Here is a 19180-nt window from a genome sequence, read left to right on the forward strand (position 1 = left end):
AAGGGACAAAAATAAGTGGAAAATACCCAAGTCTCTCTTCTTTCTGATGAAAAAGAAAGCTTTAGAAGCTGGAGATAGTTGAAGGCACAGTGGCTCAAATACTTGATAAAAGACCCTCCCTAATCGTACTATCATCTCCTGCCCTGCTGTTCTGTGACCCCTCACATAGCCTTCATAGGCACTGACTACAGAATTTTCTTAGCAGCTGATGTCTCAAACAGAAACTCATGAAACACAAACATAATTGTAAAAAAGGCATTGCCTCCACAGTAAAACACAATACCCACCAACCTTCCCTTTCCAATTACATTGCCTTTACTTATGTCTATAAAATCTTAATGTAGAAAGAGTCTGAATTATGACACAGCTTATAACTGCCTCATCACTTGTCATTTGCTACAGTAAACGTGACAAAGAACTGCAAGAGAAAGGGTGTTCACCTGCACTTAGGGCACTACAACTAGGACCAGATATAAGTAGAGCCTTATTTTCTACACAGGCAAAACTATTATAACGCAGGATACATAGAAGCAGCACAAAGTTTCCACTGGAAATTTTAACTGCTATTTCCCTGACTTTGAATCCTTGAGTCATGTTGGTAGCGTTTCCAAATTATTCCTCTAACAGAGCTTTAATTATTGAAGTCAAAATAATTAAAGAATTTGTTAATAAAGAACACTCTTTTAAGAGCAGCAATAACATTTTCTTTGTCATTCTAGTCAAACACACACTTGTGGAAGTGAACGTATAAAAATATATGGGAAAAGGGAGTCATGGGTGTTCCAGCCTCCTGAATGGCATATTTGCACACAATCTCTTAAATAGCTCTGGAAGTCACTGGCATCCAAAGGGTGTACTGGCTCTGTTCCTTTGCAGCTGCAGGAGGCAAGATGTTCTTTCCACCTTGTGTCACTGAAAGGAAATCCCAGTCCACAAGACCAGGGATCAGTGTGTTTCACCTCCTGGAGAGAAGACTTGAGCACTAGGATTCCAAAGCGTTAGTAAGAATGGCAAGATTTACACTGATAACCTGTTCACAGGAGTACCTGCACCACCAGAAAGCGCATTTGGCTAGACTGTTCTCCCTCAACTTATGAAATGGATTCCACTGTACCCCATGCAACAGGAGTGACTCTGCAGCCTCAGTTATATAGTTCGTGACTCGAAGACCACAGGAATTTGCTGGAATTTAAGCTTGCTTAGAAGGGCAGAGTAGCCCTCTTAACAGAATACTACCACTACATATCTTCATTTAAAAAATACTTTAACATCCAAACATACTTTTTGCTTATGACAAATTCTGTACTCCCTATCAAACAAGAGAGTGCTGTAGAAAAAGACAATCCTTTGAACATTTCCAGATAACAGCTAGGTACCAATACACTTGTTCTTCCAATGCAGTCCCATGTAATTAATAACCTGATAGGCAGCTGCAAACAGAAGAATTAGACTGATGTTTTGACACTGCAATGGAAGAATCTTTAAAAAGCTATTTCATTGAAAAGAAATGAAGTTTCCACCTGCAGCTTTATGCATTTGGCAAACAGAACTTCACTTCTGCAATGTTATTTTAGGACAGGAAAAAATGCATCCCAGACTGCAGTGGATCAGTAGCTTTGTCTGATTTTCACAGTTAACATAAATTTACAGCCACTATTCTATGGTCATGAGCAGAGAGTCCAGTGAAACCATTTAAAAAGATAAGCAGTAGAAAAGTTCCTTCCCTCAAAGTAGGCAATACATACAAGGTTCCTCTCTGTTCAACATAATCCTCCCCTATGAAAACTGCTACAATAGTTTACTTACAGATTGCTTTTTTGATAAAACTAAGGTCTTACTGTCTGCTTGACTTGAAATACTGCGTATCTATCTGTTACTCACAGACTACACGTTGCCCCACTATTAGCAGTATGCAGAAAACTCCATGTTGGCTCCAGAAGATGAGCTTGAAAGAAAGCCACTTTCAAAAGGACATTAACGGGGCAGGGGGGAAGAAATCTTTTTTAAAAGTCTTTTGGGAGGGGCAGGGGGTGAAAAATCACCTCTTCTCCCCAAAATACTTTTAGGTTCCCCACCTATGAAACAGAATCTCCTAGGAAGCCCTCAAAGTGCTGATTTCTTAATAAATGTTCTCATAAGGAACTAAATCACAGCTTCCCTTCTGAAAGTTACTGGTTGCAGGAGACTGCAGATGTAAAATGCATTACAAAGCACAGTGGACTCAGGCAAGCACTTCTACAAAGTGAGAGCAATATGTACAGTACAGAAACAGTCATGAAAGTGCTGTTTTAATGCCAAGGTACTACAAAGTGTTTTACGATCTAGATATAGAAATATTCTTTTCATTTTATGCTATGACTGTTCTTCCTCCCGTAATAAAATACTAGTAAAATGCCAGTGTTACACGGGTCACATTAGCAAGGAAGAGATGAGATCACTGCCAGCTTTGCAAATCTACTGTACTTCCAGACTCCAGGAGAAAGGAGTAGTTAAATAAATATTCACACAGGTTTGGGGGATTTTTTTCTTCTTGTGCAAACTTTAATAAATCCTATTTCTCTCCCTCAAAATGCATGCAACCTGACCTACAATAGTCAATTCATATTCAATTGCTAAGGATGGATATAAAGGGAAAGCATAAAAGTTCTTTCAAGACAGAACTGAAATCTTCCACCAACAACACAAGGTGCTTCTAAGTCACGTTTTCTTTAAGATCTTGACCCACAAACCTGCACAATGCTGTCTAAATCACTATAAAATCATTAGATACAGTTACTTTGTTTCATGGTACTTCTCACTAGAGTCACAAGATCCCATGAAAACATTTGAGCTTGTTTAATTCAAGAGCTTTAAAGTTACTCTCTTGTACCTGGACCTTGCCCCTGTTGACTGATCTTCTTTCATCTTTTCCATTATCTTTAATCATTTCTAACATGTTGAAAGAGAATTTCCATGGCAAAACACAAGCATTAAAAAACAAAAAGCCCCACAACATACAAACAAACAAAAACCCAGAAAGTTGTCATAGCTACTTGCCTCTTGGCAATTTCTGAGCATTTCCCAGGTTTAGTGCAATATATCCACAGAAAAGGAGAAAGACCAATCTTGACATCATGGTCACAAACCCAAACTCGCACTGGGAATGATTCTGACAGGTATCACACAAAAGTACTGCAGCTGCATTTAAGTGAACTGTTCTCTCTGTGACAAGAGGCAGCAACACTTTGACACAAGCTTAGTTTACACAGTGGGAGGAGACAGGATGACATCATTCACTCCCACTGGAAAAGGAGAATTAGCATTAAAAAAAAAATAAAAAGGTTATCAGGCTCCCCCTACAATAATCTTCTGGGGTTTGTTACAAGGTCTTTCCACCTCTCAGGATAAGAGATTACCGTTTGATCACTTAAATTTCATGCAAATTAAACCAAGAATATCAAAACTTCTATTAACTGAAAACTGATCTGAGAGACATTTTCACTGTTTTATCCAAGAAAGCTGGACTCAGAAAACTGTTTGCTACATTGAACTGAGTATTTTTGCAATCTCAAGATTTTGGTTAAGATTAATTCGGGCTAGAGGTGGCTTTCATGCAGGCAAAATAAATACTAGTTACATTTGACATGACATTAGAAACAGGTATGATAAACATTTATTAAGCAAAAGCTCTGTGTTTGAAAAAAATAAATGTCTTTTTTTCACTTGTATCTGATTTTGGCAATTTAAAAATCATAGATATTTTCCCCCTTCATATATGCCTGGTGAGTGAATGGGCACAGTGCACACTAAAAGCAAAAAGGCAGTGCATATCCTTCCAGGCTAGATCCTCTCACCAGTTACAGAACTGTAAATGAAAAAGAAATTCCATTATTCCATTAAAAGCTGGTTCAATCAATGTTTACTGACTAAGTACAGAATTTGGTCCTAATCACAATTGAGAATGTGGGAAGGAAAGGGTGAAGCAGAAGAAAGGTTACAACTGAATAAGGAAGAATTTAGTCTCAGTATCTGGAAAACATCCCAAAAGAGATTAAATCTGTTCAACTAAGCAGCCATAGCGCTCTCTCCCTAAAAAACAAACCAAACCCCAAACCAAAACCAAAAAAAAACCCCCAAGAAAACCCCAAACCAAAAACCAAACTAGTCCCCAAAAAGAAAAAAAAAACAACAAACCAACCACCACCAAAACCAAACATAGCCATTGCTTGCAGTATGTAAAGCTCTTCAGTATGCCTGGTCTGTTCCCACTTGCCTGCACCTGACATCATCCTGCTTTCATACAGTGTTCTATAAGCAGAGAAAAATCACAGCATTAGTGCCTGGGCTGGGTAGAAACAAAGTAGTTTAAAATAAACGGGGAGTATATTAAAGCATACAGGAGCATTTCTTAAAAAAAACAGATTACTACTATATTTAAAAGACCCCATGGACTCCATACTTCAGGAAGAACTTCAAAACAGAAGCTAACAGTAATGGTCCTACAGACAAAACCAAGGAAATTCAAGCTCTTCTAACCAGTATGGACAGCACACAGCTATAACAAAAACAGTTTCACAGTGGAAATGCTTTCCAGTCTGATCATACCCTCTTATTTATGACATAAGGAAACTTTTTTCTGATTCATTAACTCAAATCTGGGAATAGCGAGTTGGAAGTCAGTATTATAGACAGACCCCAAAACTTCTGCAAACACTGTTACCTCAAGGATCTTTGGGAGGATTCAGATCCTGAATATGAACACTATGAACAGATAAATGCAACAGGTACAATTTGGATGAGATGAAAAGATGTTTAAAAGGCCATACAATTGGACAGGAGTCTCCCAAAACACTGATCACACCTGATGGCAAAAGAGTTTCAAATGACAGAAAACTGGGTACAGAGAGCAAATGTGACACACTTCTTTTTTTGGTTGAAATATTACTTTCAAAAATGCTCCAGAAAGCAAATTCTATTTTTTCCTCTTCAAAATTAAAAATAAGAAATCAATCATCTGATGGAGTAGTCTCTCAGGAGAAGTAATGGGAAAAATTACTTCTTGGTCACACATAGCTGTCTTTGTATTACTGTAAAATTGACTCTATTGGTTTGAGTTATGGCAAATTCACTCTCATTTTAAAGATCACACAACACCTTTCAACAAAATGTACAAAGGCCAAGTTCTAGTCAGAAAAATCTTAGTGAAATATATTAGTTATTTAGCTACCTAAGAAAATGGGTTTTATCCCCCCTCTCTCAGAGATAAATATACTCCTATTCTAGCTTTCATAACCACTTGCTTCTCTGCTGCCAGTTACACCTTTCCTCTTCCTCCTGTGCATTATCCAAACACTTCTTTGTCTGGTATGCCAGAGAGATATTTAACCTTCCCCTTAAAACCTTGGCAGACCATCCAGGTTCTTTTCCCTCTGATCATTCCTATAGAAAACAGCTCTGCTGCGCCCAGAGTTCAAAAACCCAGGTCATGATGTATTTCCTTCTGTCTGATCAACCATATGCTTCATCAGGGGCAATTACGGTTCGATAAGCAGATGCAAGTGTAAATTTTCGTCAAATATATCCCAAGAATCCAAAAACCAGTAATATAATTTTCTCTTACACTTTTCCAATATGCTCCCCACATCTGCATCATCTATGCCATCAGTGATTTTGTCCACTTGTTTTCTTACAGGACTGACCTTTCCTAGGAAACCTCTGTTATGTGAAAAATGAAAAACCACACCAGCTTCTACTTTCCTAAATCCTTCTGCTACTCACTGGATGCTGACTACTGCAGTGAAAAACCAAACATGGGAACAGAAGGGAGTTCTTGGGACTTCAGGCACTATCCCGCACTACTGGATGCTTCTGTAATGCTGTTCAGGTATCAGATTTCTCTTGTTGGAGGGCTGCTCCACAATCTCCATTTAAACAGAGACAGCATCTGGTTTCAGTTCACAGAAATAAAAAACTGTATGTCGCACTTCACAGCAGAAATTATCTAACCCTCAAGTTCCTCAGGTTTCTCTTAGCCACACAAACCTGGAATTGTATTACCCATCCTTTGACTTGTCAGAAGGAAAAGATTAAACAAAGAAAATTAGTTAATGACAGTTTTGTGTTATTACACCTTTAGCATAAAAAGGCAAGAAAAACAAGATAAGTGCAGTTATGAGAAGTCTCAAACAGATCAAATTTGTCCAGGAAAAGTCAAAACCTCTGATCCCCGTATGACTCTTCCTCTTCAGCACCAAATTAATGCTTAAGTAACAGTCAAGTACTCAAAAGTTTACTTCCTTACCTCAACTTCAGCTGAGTCTCTCTGGGATAGATCTCAAAAACAGAGATTCCAACAAGATGGTATCACAGCTAGTCTGGGAGCAGAACAGAGCTTTTCTAGTTCTATTTTAATAGTTCCCAGACCAGCAAGTATAGTGAAAACAAGAGTATGGGAAGGAAAAGAAAAAGGTGGGGAGAAGGAGGCAGGGGGGGAGAGCAGGAGACGGGATTTTACATTTTGTTTCCAAATACGAATATGCTTTTGTTGAGATTTGGGCTGAGTCCCAATTCACCTATCATTCCTGATTATTTTGACAAGCAAAAGCCAAGGTGACTCAACTCCTTACTGTTCTAATTTAAAGCAGGAAGAGTGTGTAAAGCATAACCTTAAAAAACAAAATCCTATCTTCACTCTGAAAAGCACAATAATGCCGTACTGAGCTCTCTAAGAGTAAGGACTTACTTGCAGTATGCTCGGTCTGTCTTTTTTCACAGCATTGCAGGTTGGTACTGTACCTCTCACCAGTGCAGTCAATTATTTAAGAAGTGCCTTTGTCATAAAATATGCTATATAAATTTTAATTATAATTATCATTCTCTTGTGTGTGACTCAATTATTGGACTCTCTTTCTTGTAAATGTCACGGGATCTCCTCTAAAGGCCTTCAGGAAAAGAGAGAGGCCAAAGAACATTCTTTCAGATGTGTTGCTTAAAAAAGAAAAAGAAGAAAAAAATAAAATCTTAACTCTACTTTCTGAGAGTCTGCAATTACTTCTTCTTTCGCACTGCCCCGCTCTTACTTTGATGAGCAAACACTTGAATTCTTCATGCTATCAAAAATACAGGGTCGTATGCTAATCTACTAGCCAAAAGGTAAGATGTATCTCATTTGATAGCATAATAAAGGTAAGACGTATCTCATTTGATAGCATAAAAATGACAGACAATGTCAGTGCATTCTAGTATCCTGATCCCAAACTGAGTTCCAGATCTCCTAATGAATGGCATCAGAGACAAAGTGAAAGGAAGAAAATCAGTCAAAAGGCATGGACAGAACAGCTGGTCCTTGTGACATTTTGCTACATAGTTCATCAAACTGTTCTGGCACTCACTCATTTGACACCTGTAGTTTCAGACAGTGACTCATCTTTACTAACAGGCTGTGCATTTCACCAAAGTTCTGGATGACATGGACTAAGGTAACAAAAGCATTTATTTAGCTTCTCTATGAATTTATTAACTTATCTTATTGTTCCCTTTGTAACTCAACCTAGTACACTCACTTCTGCAGTTTTGACAACATTACAATGACCCACCATATGGACAACCAGTGTGATTCCAGGTTTTCAACTCTGCCACTCCTTCCTGATCTCAGTATTTTGTATTCTTTTATTTGGGGCTTATTTTGCCTTTTTAAATTATTTCTTAACAGTCAGGTCTTGAGAGACTCCAAGGAAGGAGCCTGCACTGCCTCACTAGGCACCTGCTCCACTGCCTGTCCATCCTCACGGGGAAAACATTTTTCCCTTATAACCAGTCTAAATCTCCCTTGTTTCAACTTGCGTCCATTTTCTCTCATGCTCCCACTACGCAACACTGTGAGGAGCCTAGCTCCATCTTCTTGGCAACCTCCTTGGAAGCACTGGAAGGGCTGCTTATAGGTCCCCGGAAGCTGCCTCTTCTCCTGAATGAACAAGTCCCATTCCCTCAGCCTGTCTTCACAGGGCAAGTGCTCCAGACCCTGACCATCTTGGCTGCCCTTCACTGGACTTGCTCCAGTTTATTGATGTCCATCCTATATTTGGGGGCAGGGTGAGAGACCAATGCTGGACACTATCTAGACACGTGGTCCAACAAGTGGTGAGTAGTGGGGGACAATTACTTCCCTCAATCTACAGGCCATGCTCCTGTTCATACAGCCCAGGACACTCTTGACCTGCCTTGCTGCCAGGGCCCACTGCTGGCTCCTGTGCAGCCTGCTGTGCACCAAGATCCCCGAGTCCTTTTCAGCAGAGCTGCTTCCCAACCAGTCAGTCCCCAACCTGAATCATTGCAGGGGTTATTCCCACCCAGGTACAGGACTTTGCAATTGTCCTTGTTGAATTTCATACAGTTCCTGTCAGCCCATTCCTCCAGCCTGCCTGGGTCCCTCTGAACGGCAGCCCTGCCCTCAAGAATATCAAGTGGTCATCCCAATTTTGTGTCACCTGAAAACCTGACAATAGTCCACTCTGTCACCTCCTCCAGGTTACTGACAAAGATGTTAAAAGGATAGGTCCTAAGATAAGTATCTGTGATACTCCACTAGTTACCAGCACCCAGGTAGTGTATGATCCATTAACTTCTGCCCTCTGAGCCCGAGCATCCAACCACTTACCCAACTAGCTGGTCACACTCTGTATGAACCACTTAGATGCATGCTCCATAAAATACACCATGTGTGCTGCAATATATAATTAAAAACACTATCAAGAAAACAGCTTCTCTGAGCAACTACTCAATACGTTTAAGATTTCTTTGAAGGGTTCCTCCTCTGAAGGCTTCCCCTTCATTGTTAGATCTTAACAGAAATAAATCTGCCTAACCTCATAGAGCTCCTATAGCAAAAACCTAGCCAGTCCTTTGGAGCACTATGTAATTACTTAGCACTGAAGACACTGCTGTCTGTGAAGAAAACTACCTTCGTCTTTTCTACCATCAACACATTTGTGCCACTCGAGATAATTAACACAAATACAGTCTCTCTATTACCGGATTAGTCTGCAACATTCCTTCCAAACATGTTCTGTCTATGCCTCTCCTGCCATCATATCTCTAAATACTTATCACTGCTTAAACAGAATCTGATGAAGCTGAAACACAGGCTGAAGCAAAGAGCAAAACACAGAAAGGCATGTGACACTAATGAGCATCTCCAACATAGTAATTGCATGAATCAAAAATTCTTAATATAATTTTCCTGGGATTAGAATGAATTTAGAATAGCCTAAATTATTCTGGATTATAACTTAATTACTTTAAACATGCTTGAAATGTGAGCAAAGACTTTAAGCACCAGTTCTGTCTTAGATAGATTGCTTTGGAAGATGGGCTGCATAATCCATGCTGTACTGAGCCTCAGTCTTTCCATATTCCGTTACTATCTTCCACTGCAGAAGTCAGCCTCTCCTGGTCTCTTTCAGTTACTCTCCATAGTATGTTCTGATTCAGGAAGATAATATAAGATCACAGTCCGGATTAGTGAACTCAGATGTGAAGTCTGGAGTCTATTACTACACACTAGGATAGGATACAAAATGTCTGGTTTTACATTTAGAACATGAATGTTGATGCCAATGGCAATTTTATTGTGAAGAAGAGATGTCTGTCTTTAGCACAGATTAGCAGGAGCACCCACCTCTGAAGACAGTTAATGAAGCGCTAATGATTGACTGCTCTGATGTTTGCCAGGTTATACTATAGTGGGTTTGTACAGGAATGAATACATGTCATATCACATATCTCTGATACAGATTTAGTTTATTTCAGATTATTGCCACAGGACAAACTACTACTCCATAAAGAATGGTACCCCTTCCTCACTGCTCAGTCACATCCTGATCAACTGCTTCTGACTTCCTCCTCTAAATCACCTCAAAGAGATGTAATACACTTCCTTCTTTCTCAACCCATCCATAAATTTTCTGTGCCCTAAGGCCGGTAACTCGGGACTGTTCCTTAGCTGCTCTTAACAGAATTTCCCAATCCCCACCTGAACCCTCACCCCAAGCACTCCAACACTCCACATCAGCGATGCCACTTTTCGACGCTAGGGTGCATCCTCGAGACAACTTTTAGCCATCCGAGCGCCTTCTAACCTTTGCTGAGCCTGAAACAACCTCTTTAATCAACGCTGAGTAATTAATTATACAGAAAGTCTTTGGAGAGAGCAAGGGAGCAGGTGAGTGAAGTAGCAGGGACTGGGATACAGCATTTTATTTCAACGCCAACAAACATGACTGTGCTTTAGAATTTAGGGATGACTAATCTGCCAGCTTTTTACACTAAGTTTCCAGCCAGCAAATGTCCACAGAGCACACTGCAGAGCTGCAAGAGTTAGCTCCCAAAGAGGCTGGTAAGCACACTGAAGCACCAGGAGGAGAACAAGATTTTGAGAGGGGTATGGTTGTATTTGTATGGTGCTGCCCTACACAGAATAATCCATGCCTCTCAGAAAGGCTAACTAGCTCGGACATGGTGCTACTCATCAAATTGCTTCTCCATGCAGCACACTACAGCCAGTATACCCACAGACTGCATGCAACTACTACCAAAACCTGCAAGTTCTGTTGGTTTGTGGTTTTTTTTTTTGTCTCTCTGTTTCATGATGTCTTGTCAGCATAAGCTCCACGGACAGAACAGAGATGGAGACTAAACTGCTCTTTGGGTAAAGATGTTACCCCTTATGTCAAGGTAATGCAAAAAAGCATACAAGGCTATTGCTTGTGTTCTTTGTCTTAAAACAGAAAAAATTATTCTCTCCATGGCTGTCAGCTCAATTCACCACAGCAAAAGAGAAAAACATCAGAGTATAACTCAAAGTTTAAGTTTTGCCTCACTACAGTTGGGGCACTGAATTAAATGCAACTCAGTACTGAATCTGGCCCACTGCAGAGACAGCAGGTGCAGCCTTAAGCTGTGCCTATTTCCCTCCCTCCTCCCTTTCCCTACATCAATCATTCAAACATTCTGACAGAAAGCCAGGGGAAGCCCTGGAAATAACTAGAGCAAATAATAAAAGCAAAACATTGTTAACTTTTATGAAGAGCAGTCAAGTTGTCTCAAAGTTAGATGAAGAAAGATGACCAGATTCTTAGCTTTATTAAAGGATACTTATTTTCTTGGCGTAAGAAAATTATTTCTTTGGCTAGGATGCAGAGTTTTGATGAATGTATGCAAAGACAGGAGGGAAATAATTCATGTTTGTTCCCCTCTCCTTATGAGTCATTTTGGCCTAAAACACATCTTCCAGAAACTTTCTGGCTGAATTTGGCTATATTAGTTTATTAGTTTACAATCTACATCAGCAGGCTTATCTAGTTCAGAATACCGTGAATAACTTTCAAGTGTGGTTGCTTGTCACTACTGTGCACAGAATTTAGACATGTAAGACCCCCTACAAACTGTACACTTCATTTTAAGCTGAAAGAAGGCAGCTAATGATCAACAGAACGACATTATTCTAAAGTACACAGCAAAACTATTAAAAACTATTGTAACGTACATATTGATACCACCATAATTATCCTCTGTACCCAGGGATAGGAAAAAGGAAGGTATATTACACGAAGATTAAAATAACAGTGCACATGCAATTTATCTGGAGTAAACTAAGCCCAGGATTAAATAAAAAACTGCAGATGTAAATGCAGATGTTCTGTCTTTAAAACAAAGTTATTTGCATGCCAATCTTAGAGCAAGTATTTTACAACTGTAAGTGTAACCAAATCAACTCTAAAACTTTATAGCCTACATAATGACAAAGCACATTACCTGCAAAGGAAAGGGGTTACATTTCACTTTAAAGATGAACAGCAACTGCACATTTCCAGCAGGTAGCTCTCAAATGTCTGTTGGAAGATTTTTTTTAATGTCAAGAACTGTGCTTAGCTTTAGCAAACAATGCAGCTCAAAAGAAATAGCTTTGTACAGCCAAACAGTGCATGAGGCCCAAAATCCTTGCTTTATGTATTTCAATAGAGAAGGGGAATTACTTAGTACTAGTCTTAACTTGGCCCCATGGACCAAATGGCCACCAGTGGCTACAGTGGGTTACATGCACATGTGGACCTTATCTTCCAATTCAGTTCCATCTGCAAATAGTCCAGTTTATGCTATCCAGACATTCCCATGATATCAGCAAAATATAAGCAGGGACAATCGGGAGATTGTCTTTCAAGGCATTCTCCTGATCTCAAATAAGGTATGAATGTGTACAGGTAAAAAAGAAACCAGTGTATTACCTAACATGAAAAGTAAATATTGCTCTGGAGAACACAATCTTTTCCGTGATTCCTAGATTTAAAATACTATTAACAGCTAAGGAAATTCAGAAGTCTCCCTTCCCCTAAATGCAAAGGTACCGCATTAGATTGCACAATGCAAGATAGTTGTATCACATGCTCAAGAAGAAACCTGATTTGCTCATTGTGTAACACTATTTAATCCTTTATTATACAATGACTTCACCAAAAAATGCTATTATTGTCAGATGTGATGTGAAGTGAAAAGCCATATATTAGGAAGAATGGTACCTAATTCATCTCACAGCATCAGTGAAGTCACCAAGTTAAAACGTAACGCTTTTTGGTCAAATTTGTATACCAACGCACTGAATTTACCACAGTTTCCCTTAAAAAATCCTTAGTGTTTAGGAGACCTAGAGTTTGGGAACTGTCTCATAATGGGGAGCGAGTGGAAACTGAATTCTGAACTGTTTGCTTGTTTAAAAGCTTATAATACTTTTTTTCATATAAAAATGGATTCTGTTTCATGAAGTAAGATGTGTAGAACATCTTGAACCTGCTTGTGCCTCAGCATCTTGAACAACTATCAAGGAACATAGATATAGTATCCAAAGTGCACATTTTCAAGAGCTCAGAGAGTCTGTAAAAGCTAGGAACTGCTACAGAGACATGGACACAATCTGGAGTACAGCCAGGTGTAACAGTACATTTTGAAAGTCTCTTCCTATGTACAGGTTTTTTTAAAAGAGTTGATACTGCTGTTTATCAAATAATATCAGCATCTGTGTTTCTGTTACGCCAAACACAAGTAAACACACAGAAACATGCACTCAAACTCAGAGCTTATTTCAAAACCTCTTCCCTCAAAATTACTGCTTCTGTATTTTCAGGTGAGAGAGTTGGACAGGACAGAGTAAAACAGTTTTGGAGCATTCCTGAATTAAGCACCAAGTGGCAGATGACCCTCAACTATGAATTCTTGTTTAGTCGTAAGACAAATACTTTACTAGTTCAATTACAGTATTCTGCCAGTTTACAACTGTCATAAAATGTTAAGGGTATTCTCCAAGAGAAGAGACTTCCTCTCCCAAACCATTAATCCTTGGTACCACTGCAGATGAGGTTAATGAGAACTCTGAGCATCATGTACGTTTTACTGTGTTGACACCTGTCTGCAGTCGCTGTCGGTTCACCACAGAGATGTTTGCAGAGGACCCTGAGCTGCTCTCAAACTAAAAACAATACAAAACATTGTAAAAGCACGTTTTCTGGAGAAGATCACTACAACATGAAAGCATAAAATCCTCATTGCCAAGGTACAAGAAGCCACATAATCACTGCATATCCAGTTATCCCCTAAGAAGAAAATGAGAAATTTGGAACACTTCTTAGATGTCCAACAACATTTGTTCCAAATAAAAAATTTAATATTAATAAATCTGCCTCAATTAATAGTAAAAAAGCATACAAGCTGTGTTTTGTTTGGGTTTTTTTGTTTTTAAATAAGCTCTTTATCTGCTACACCAATGAAAGAGCACAAAAAGTATTCAGTGATGAGAAATACCAGTTGAAGACATATGGACAAAACATTAACATATGTCTACCGGCCATTGCATTGATTTTCAATTCTCATAATTAAGAGAGAACATAGAGCCAATTTTGGCGTTTGATTCATTCAAGTGCTATCTTTTCCTTCCTTTCCATGTTACAAAGAGCTTGCTCTATACCCTCTCCAATGGACTGGAAAAAAAAATATCCCTTTTTATTTTAGTTAAAAGCTACTTACTGGCATACTGTGAGAAAATGAATCTCTGAATCTTAGCTATGAAGCTGCTCATTCCACTTGCAGATCAGGAGCAGTAATGGTCCCCAAACAGATCTAAACCTCCTATACCTATGAAATTGGAAACATATTCTGGTATCTCATAATCCATTCTTATCTTTACAAGTAGACATTAAACATGCTTTTGCAAAGAGGAGCATTAAAAAAAAAATTGAGGAACAGAGGAAATTTCCTACTTTGAGTGTGACAAGATGAACCATCAAAACTTATGAAGAAAAGAAAATCACTTGGTAAGAAAATGCTTAAGACTGTCAAGGCAGAAAAGAATTACAGTACTTTCTCTTAGCTTAATTTGATGAAAAAGAGAAAAGGCAGATGTGCAAAATAATTGGTATTCAAATAAATCAGTGTTTGTGCAAACAGAATGGATCCCATTCTCATTACATACTAAAATCACTCATCAATAAAGCAGTGTACGTGCTTCCCTGTGGATGCAAGTTTCCCTAGCCCATTCAGGAAAGTACTCAAAACTTCAGATTCCTAGTGGGATGTGTCTGGCCTTTGGATAGCATCAGAAGAACAGCTAAACAGCTTGTATTCCCCTGTATAATTTATACCAACTCTGATAATACCAGGAGATTTGGTTTGGAAAATTTGGAACATAAAAAGGCATCAAAAGCTCTCAGATGTCAGCAAACACTCCAGTAATGGTATATACATGTTACAGACTAATGTTATGCACATCAGTTTTGCTACTGTACCATGTTACTACCCGATCTTGGCTACTGGGATCATTTAGTAAATGGAAGTAAACCTTGCGATCTACTATATATGTACACAAGCATACCTCTTGTAACAAGCCTTTCCTGTAACAGCGAACTGTTCTGTCATCAGTCACCACCCCTAAAAATTTGCCTTCAATTTATAAAATGAGTCAAAGTAGTTAAGGGGAAAACCCCACAGCGCCAGTGGTATCATTAAATGATGCGTGAGCAGTGCAAACATGGAGTTAATCTACTGAATCAACTAATTCTGAACTCAGTCACTCAATTCAAGATGTTGGCTCACCCACAATGAACCAGTGACAAGGGAACATGTGCTGCAAATCTAGAGTGGTCCCAAAAAAAGGGAAAAACATCAGAAAGGGAGAAAGGCAACCTCTTGATACTATCTGAACGCAGAAAACAAAATTAGCTCAGTCTTGGGTCAGAGGCTTCTCTCTTCCCTCCCTCCCACCCCCCACTTCCACCCTTTTCTTCTATAGAAGAACTGAAAAAAGTCAAACATGACATGGACTTTAGTTTGCAGAAATTCCTCAGGCATTGGTTACACACTTTCCACAGATGTTAGCTGTTTTCAAATGGAAATTACAGTGTCAGACGTTATTTTCTCAGAAAAACAGTTTTAAACTCTTTTGATCAGAAGAGATTTAGCTCAGTTTCACATGAGTCAGGGTGAACAATTTCTAGATGGCCCTCTGGGAACAGCATTTGGATGTGAAAAGACAAAAGCTCTTCAAGCAACATGACAATAGAATAACTGGAGGAATCTTCTGTAGTATGAAAGTAGGGAAAGGGAATGGTAGGAAGAAATACATGAGGACTATAGGGATTTTCCAAAAAAGCATGTGAGAAAGCAGCCAATAAACTGACAAAGCACACAACATCACTTATTTCCCAAACAGCATTTAGTCTCTAAGGTACAAAAAGGGTTTTTCTAGCTTTCAAAACAACTAACAAAGCTGCCAACTGAACTGTTACTCAATGCATCATCAAGCTAAGGGGGGTGTGGGGGAGGAGAGAGACAGAGAAAGAGGGAGTTTTTATCGTCTACAACACTGACCAAAACGGTGAAGCTAAAAGTAAAGACTTTAGACATAGGCCAAGGTTCTTTCCTGCAGGGCAGTGCATAGCTGGATGAATATTAAAATCAGTATGCAAAAATATGCATGAAACAAGTGCCTTGAGCTCTTGGTAGCACAATCTTTCAAAGTAAAGATTATAAATGGGGGGGGGGGGGGGGGGGGGGGGCAGACCAGGGAGTGTTTGTATTTTAACTTTCTAGTAATTGGACAAGATAAATACAATACCTGGCTGAATGATGTAAGATACCGTTCATACCAGCACACTTACATACTGCCTTGAAAACAACCAATGATGGAAGAAGTTCCTCAACAAATACATTTAATGGAGATGGATGGTTTGCTATTAGGATGCCTGCTTTTGGTCAAATTACTGTTTGTTACAAATTCATTTCTACATTAATCTGAAGAGAAATCTAACTGAAAAATATCTCTCAGATAATCTTAAACACTATAAATACTTACACCATTCACTCTCTAAAAATCTTTGTATATGGGAATATACCTTTACACACATAAAAACAGAAGTACACCTTTAAAGGCTTTAGGCAGCTTTCTTCAAAATGTATTCAAAGGAATGAATGATCAGATGGCCCGTTAACTTAAAATGGAGAAATATTTTAAAGAGAAAAAAAGAAAAACGACTCTGATGAAGGTTAACTGGTGTCCTTTCTCTCCTCCTACAGAAAGGCCTGGTAGTATGCAAGACCAAAAGAACCCCAAGGATGAAGACCAAGAACAGGGAGCAAATACTGCAGACCCCATATGAAGAATACTGTTTCTTGCAGCTCCTAGCTGATTATAACATCCCACATCAAAAATTCCACTTAATCCCTACAAAGTCAAGAGGAAGCCCAGATAAATCTTCACATGCCTCTCAGTAAATCTCGTGATTATGAGATGGTTTTTTTCTTTTTTAATTTTCTATCATGATCAGGTTGTAGAAAGCCATGAGTGAACAGCACTATCACTTAGTGGCATTTAGTACCAGTGTTATTTGCCACCACCTCAACTCTGATTTTGTACGTGAGCTTGGTTGTCACAGTTCAGTATTCAGAGCATATGACAGATCAGAAAAGCCACAATCCTGATTGTTACCTTTGAAAAATACCCTTGTAAAGACACACAGAACCTAAGGTTTTAAATTAATCTGAGTCCCATTAAACTACAGGCTGCACAAACACAGTAATTGACAGATGGTCCTGTAAACAGTTTACAGGCTGACAGCCTCAAGAGGTAGTCCTCTCCAGTTCTGCTGGACGACCAGCAAAAAGGAAGCAAAAATCTTCCATAGCTAAGGATGTATTTCTCTAGTGGCTTGCAGCTTTTGAGGGAGGAACTTATTCTGCTACTTTTTCTATTGAACAAAACCCCCCCAAAAATGTTTGTTTTCAAGAAACAAGAAGAAACAAACTTAAGAAGTTTTCAACAACAAGAAAACTGTCAATAATGAGCAGTTCATAAACAAGAAATGCAAAAGGAACTTTCTCATCAACAAAGCACCAAGTTCATCTTTCTTTTTCATTCATCTTCCCTTTTCCTTATCTAAAAATACAGGAAAAATTCCATTTAGTCACCAGCATGTCCCCTACATGTTGTATTTACAGCATTCATTTTATGCTTGCTCTGCTTTATTGACATTATGGCAACAGCAGGTTTGTACAGTTGTGAAACTTTTGTTATCTTTCTTTTAACACTGTGATGACAAAATTTAGTATAGTGGCTGGATTTCCATAAATTAATACTTAAAATCATCAAACTAAACATTTTGGAGTATTGGCCTTGCAGGTTGCCAAAGGTCAAAATGATCCAAACAGACTGCAATAAAGATTTCTCTGGTTTACAACGTAACATTTAATTCCATCTGCTTTCATCCAACGAACAACTATCAAAATACATGCAGTTCTGGCTTTGAAACAACTAGGCTTTTGCAAAAGAACTCTTCTTCTCTGACCACACTCAGCTTCATCCTGTCTCTCATAAAATACAGGATAAACACACAAGGCAAGAATATTCATTATTTAAGGTGCTCAAGGCCAGATGATAAAAATTCACAGCACTTCAGTCAGTTTTCAATGCACCTCACTATCCATTTATTTAGCCCATAATTTGTCAGGTTGTCTGTGAGGATTTCAAGGGAGACTCTGTCAAAAGCTTTACTAAAGTTGAGGTAAACATCCACTGCTCTTCCCTCATCTACCAAGCTGATCACCTCACCATAGAAAGATATCAGGCTGGTTAAGCATGATTTCCCCTTTGTACATCCATGTTGACTACTCCTAATAACCTTCCTGTCCTTCATGTGTCTGGAAATGGTTTCCAGGATTAGTTCCTCCATCACCTTCTCGTGGACTTAGAGGAGGCTGACTTACCTCCTCTTTCCCAGATCCTGCTTCTTGTCCTTCTGGAAGACAGGAGTGACACTTGCTTTCTTCTGATCATCAGGAACCTCTCCTGATCACGATGACCTTTCAAAAATATTCAGGAGTGGTCTTGCAATTTCATCAGTGAGCTTCCTCAGCATTCACAGGTGCATTCTGTCAGGCTTCATGGATTTACATACATTCAGTTTAAGTGTTCCCTAACCCGATTCTCTTCCATTGAGATAAGTCTTCCTTGCTCTCTCTCTTCTTTGTATCTAGGCATGATTCTATCATCAGTTCCATTGTGTTCCTAGTAAATATGTTATCAGCATAACCATTGTCCTCTTTATATATCAATATACAAATATATGAAAGCACATGGGCATTCAGCAACCTCTTCTAGCCTCTTCTGATCTCTTATCAAAGATCTTACTTAAGAGATATTTTAAACCTAATTTTCAGAAGCATTTGATATGATTCATGTTATTAAAATGTTTATTATAATTAGTTATACAGAAAAGCTTCAGATATAGAGAAAGACACTACTGTAATAAACAATATTATGACAATGTTTTGGTCAAATCCTTATTAGATTAATCTTAGGCTTCAAAAAAAAGTTCCCAATAGAAGCATATTGAGACAGTACCACAACATGAATTGACCTATGATTCTATGACCTGTATATTTTTGCTTAGCCCTTACAATTCTACTAGAAAAAGAAGGTATGTTTGCAATTAAAAAAATTAGGAGAAGTCTCACAAAAATCTGTTTAGGAGGAACATCAGACTATAGTCACCAGATCAAGAAAGAAGGAATAGGTTTCTGTGGTGGGTTGACCCTGGCTGGATGCCAGGTGCCCACCAAAGCCACTTTATCACTCCCCTTCTCAACTGGACAGGGGAGAGAAAAA

The 19180-nt window shown here is 38.8% G+C and overlaps 1 protein-coding gene across 1 annotated transcript in view; it reads right to left on the bottom strand.

The window, feature by feature from the left end:
* The window catches only part of ABI3BP (ABI family member 3 binding protein), a 171029-nt gene extending 167914 nt beyond the window's left edge, over positions 1-3115 (bottom strand). Inside the window, 1 exon segment of the mRNA XM_075725367.1 lies at positions 3037-3115. Coding sequence (XP_075581482.1) covers positions 3037-3115 — 79 coding nt within the window.
* Between the last annotated feature and the right edge of the window lie 16065 nt (positions 3116-19180).

This window comes from Pelecanus crispus, chromosome 1 (genome assembly GCF_030463565.1).
Source record: "Pelecanus crispus isolate bPelCri1 chromosome 1, bPelCri1.pri, whole genome shotgun sequence".
Taxonomy (NCBI): Eukaryota; Metazoa; Chordata; class Aves; order Pelecaniformes; family Pelecanidae; genus Pelecanus; species Pelecanus crispus.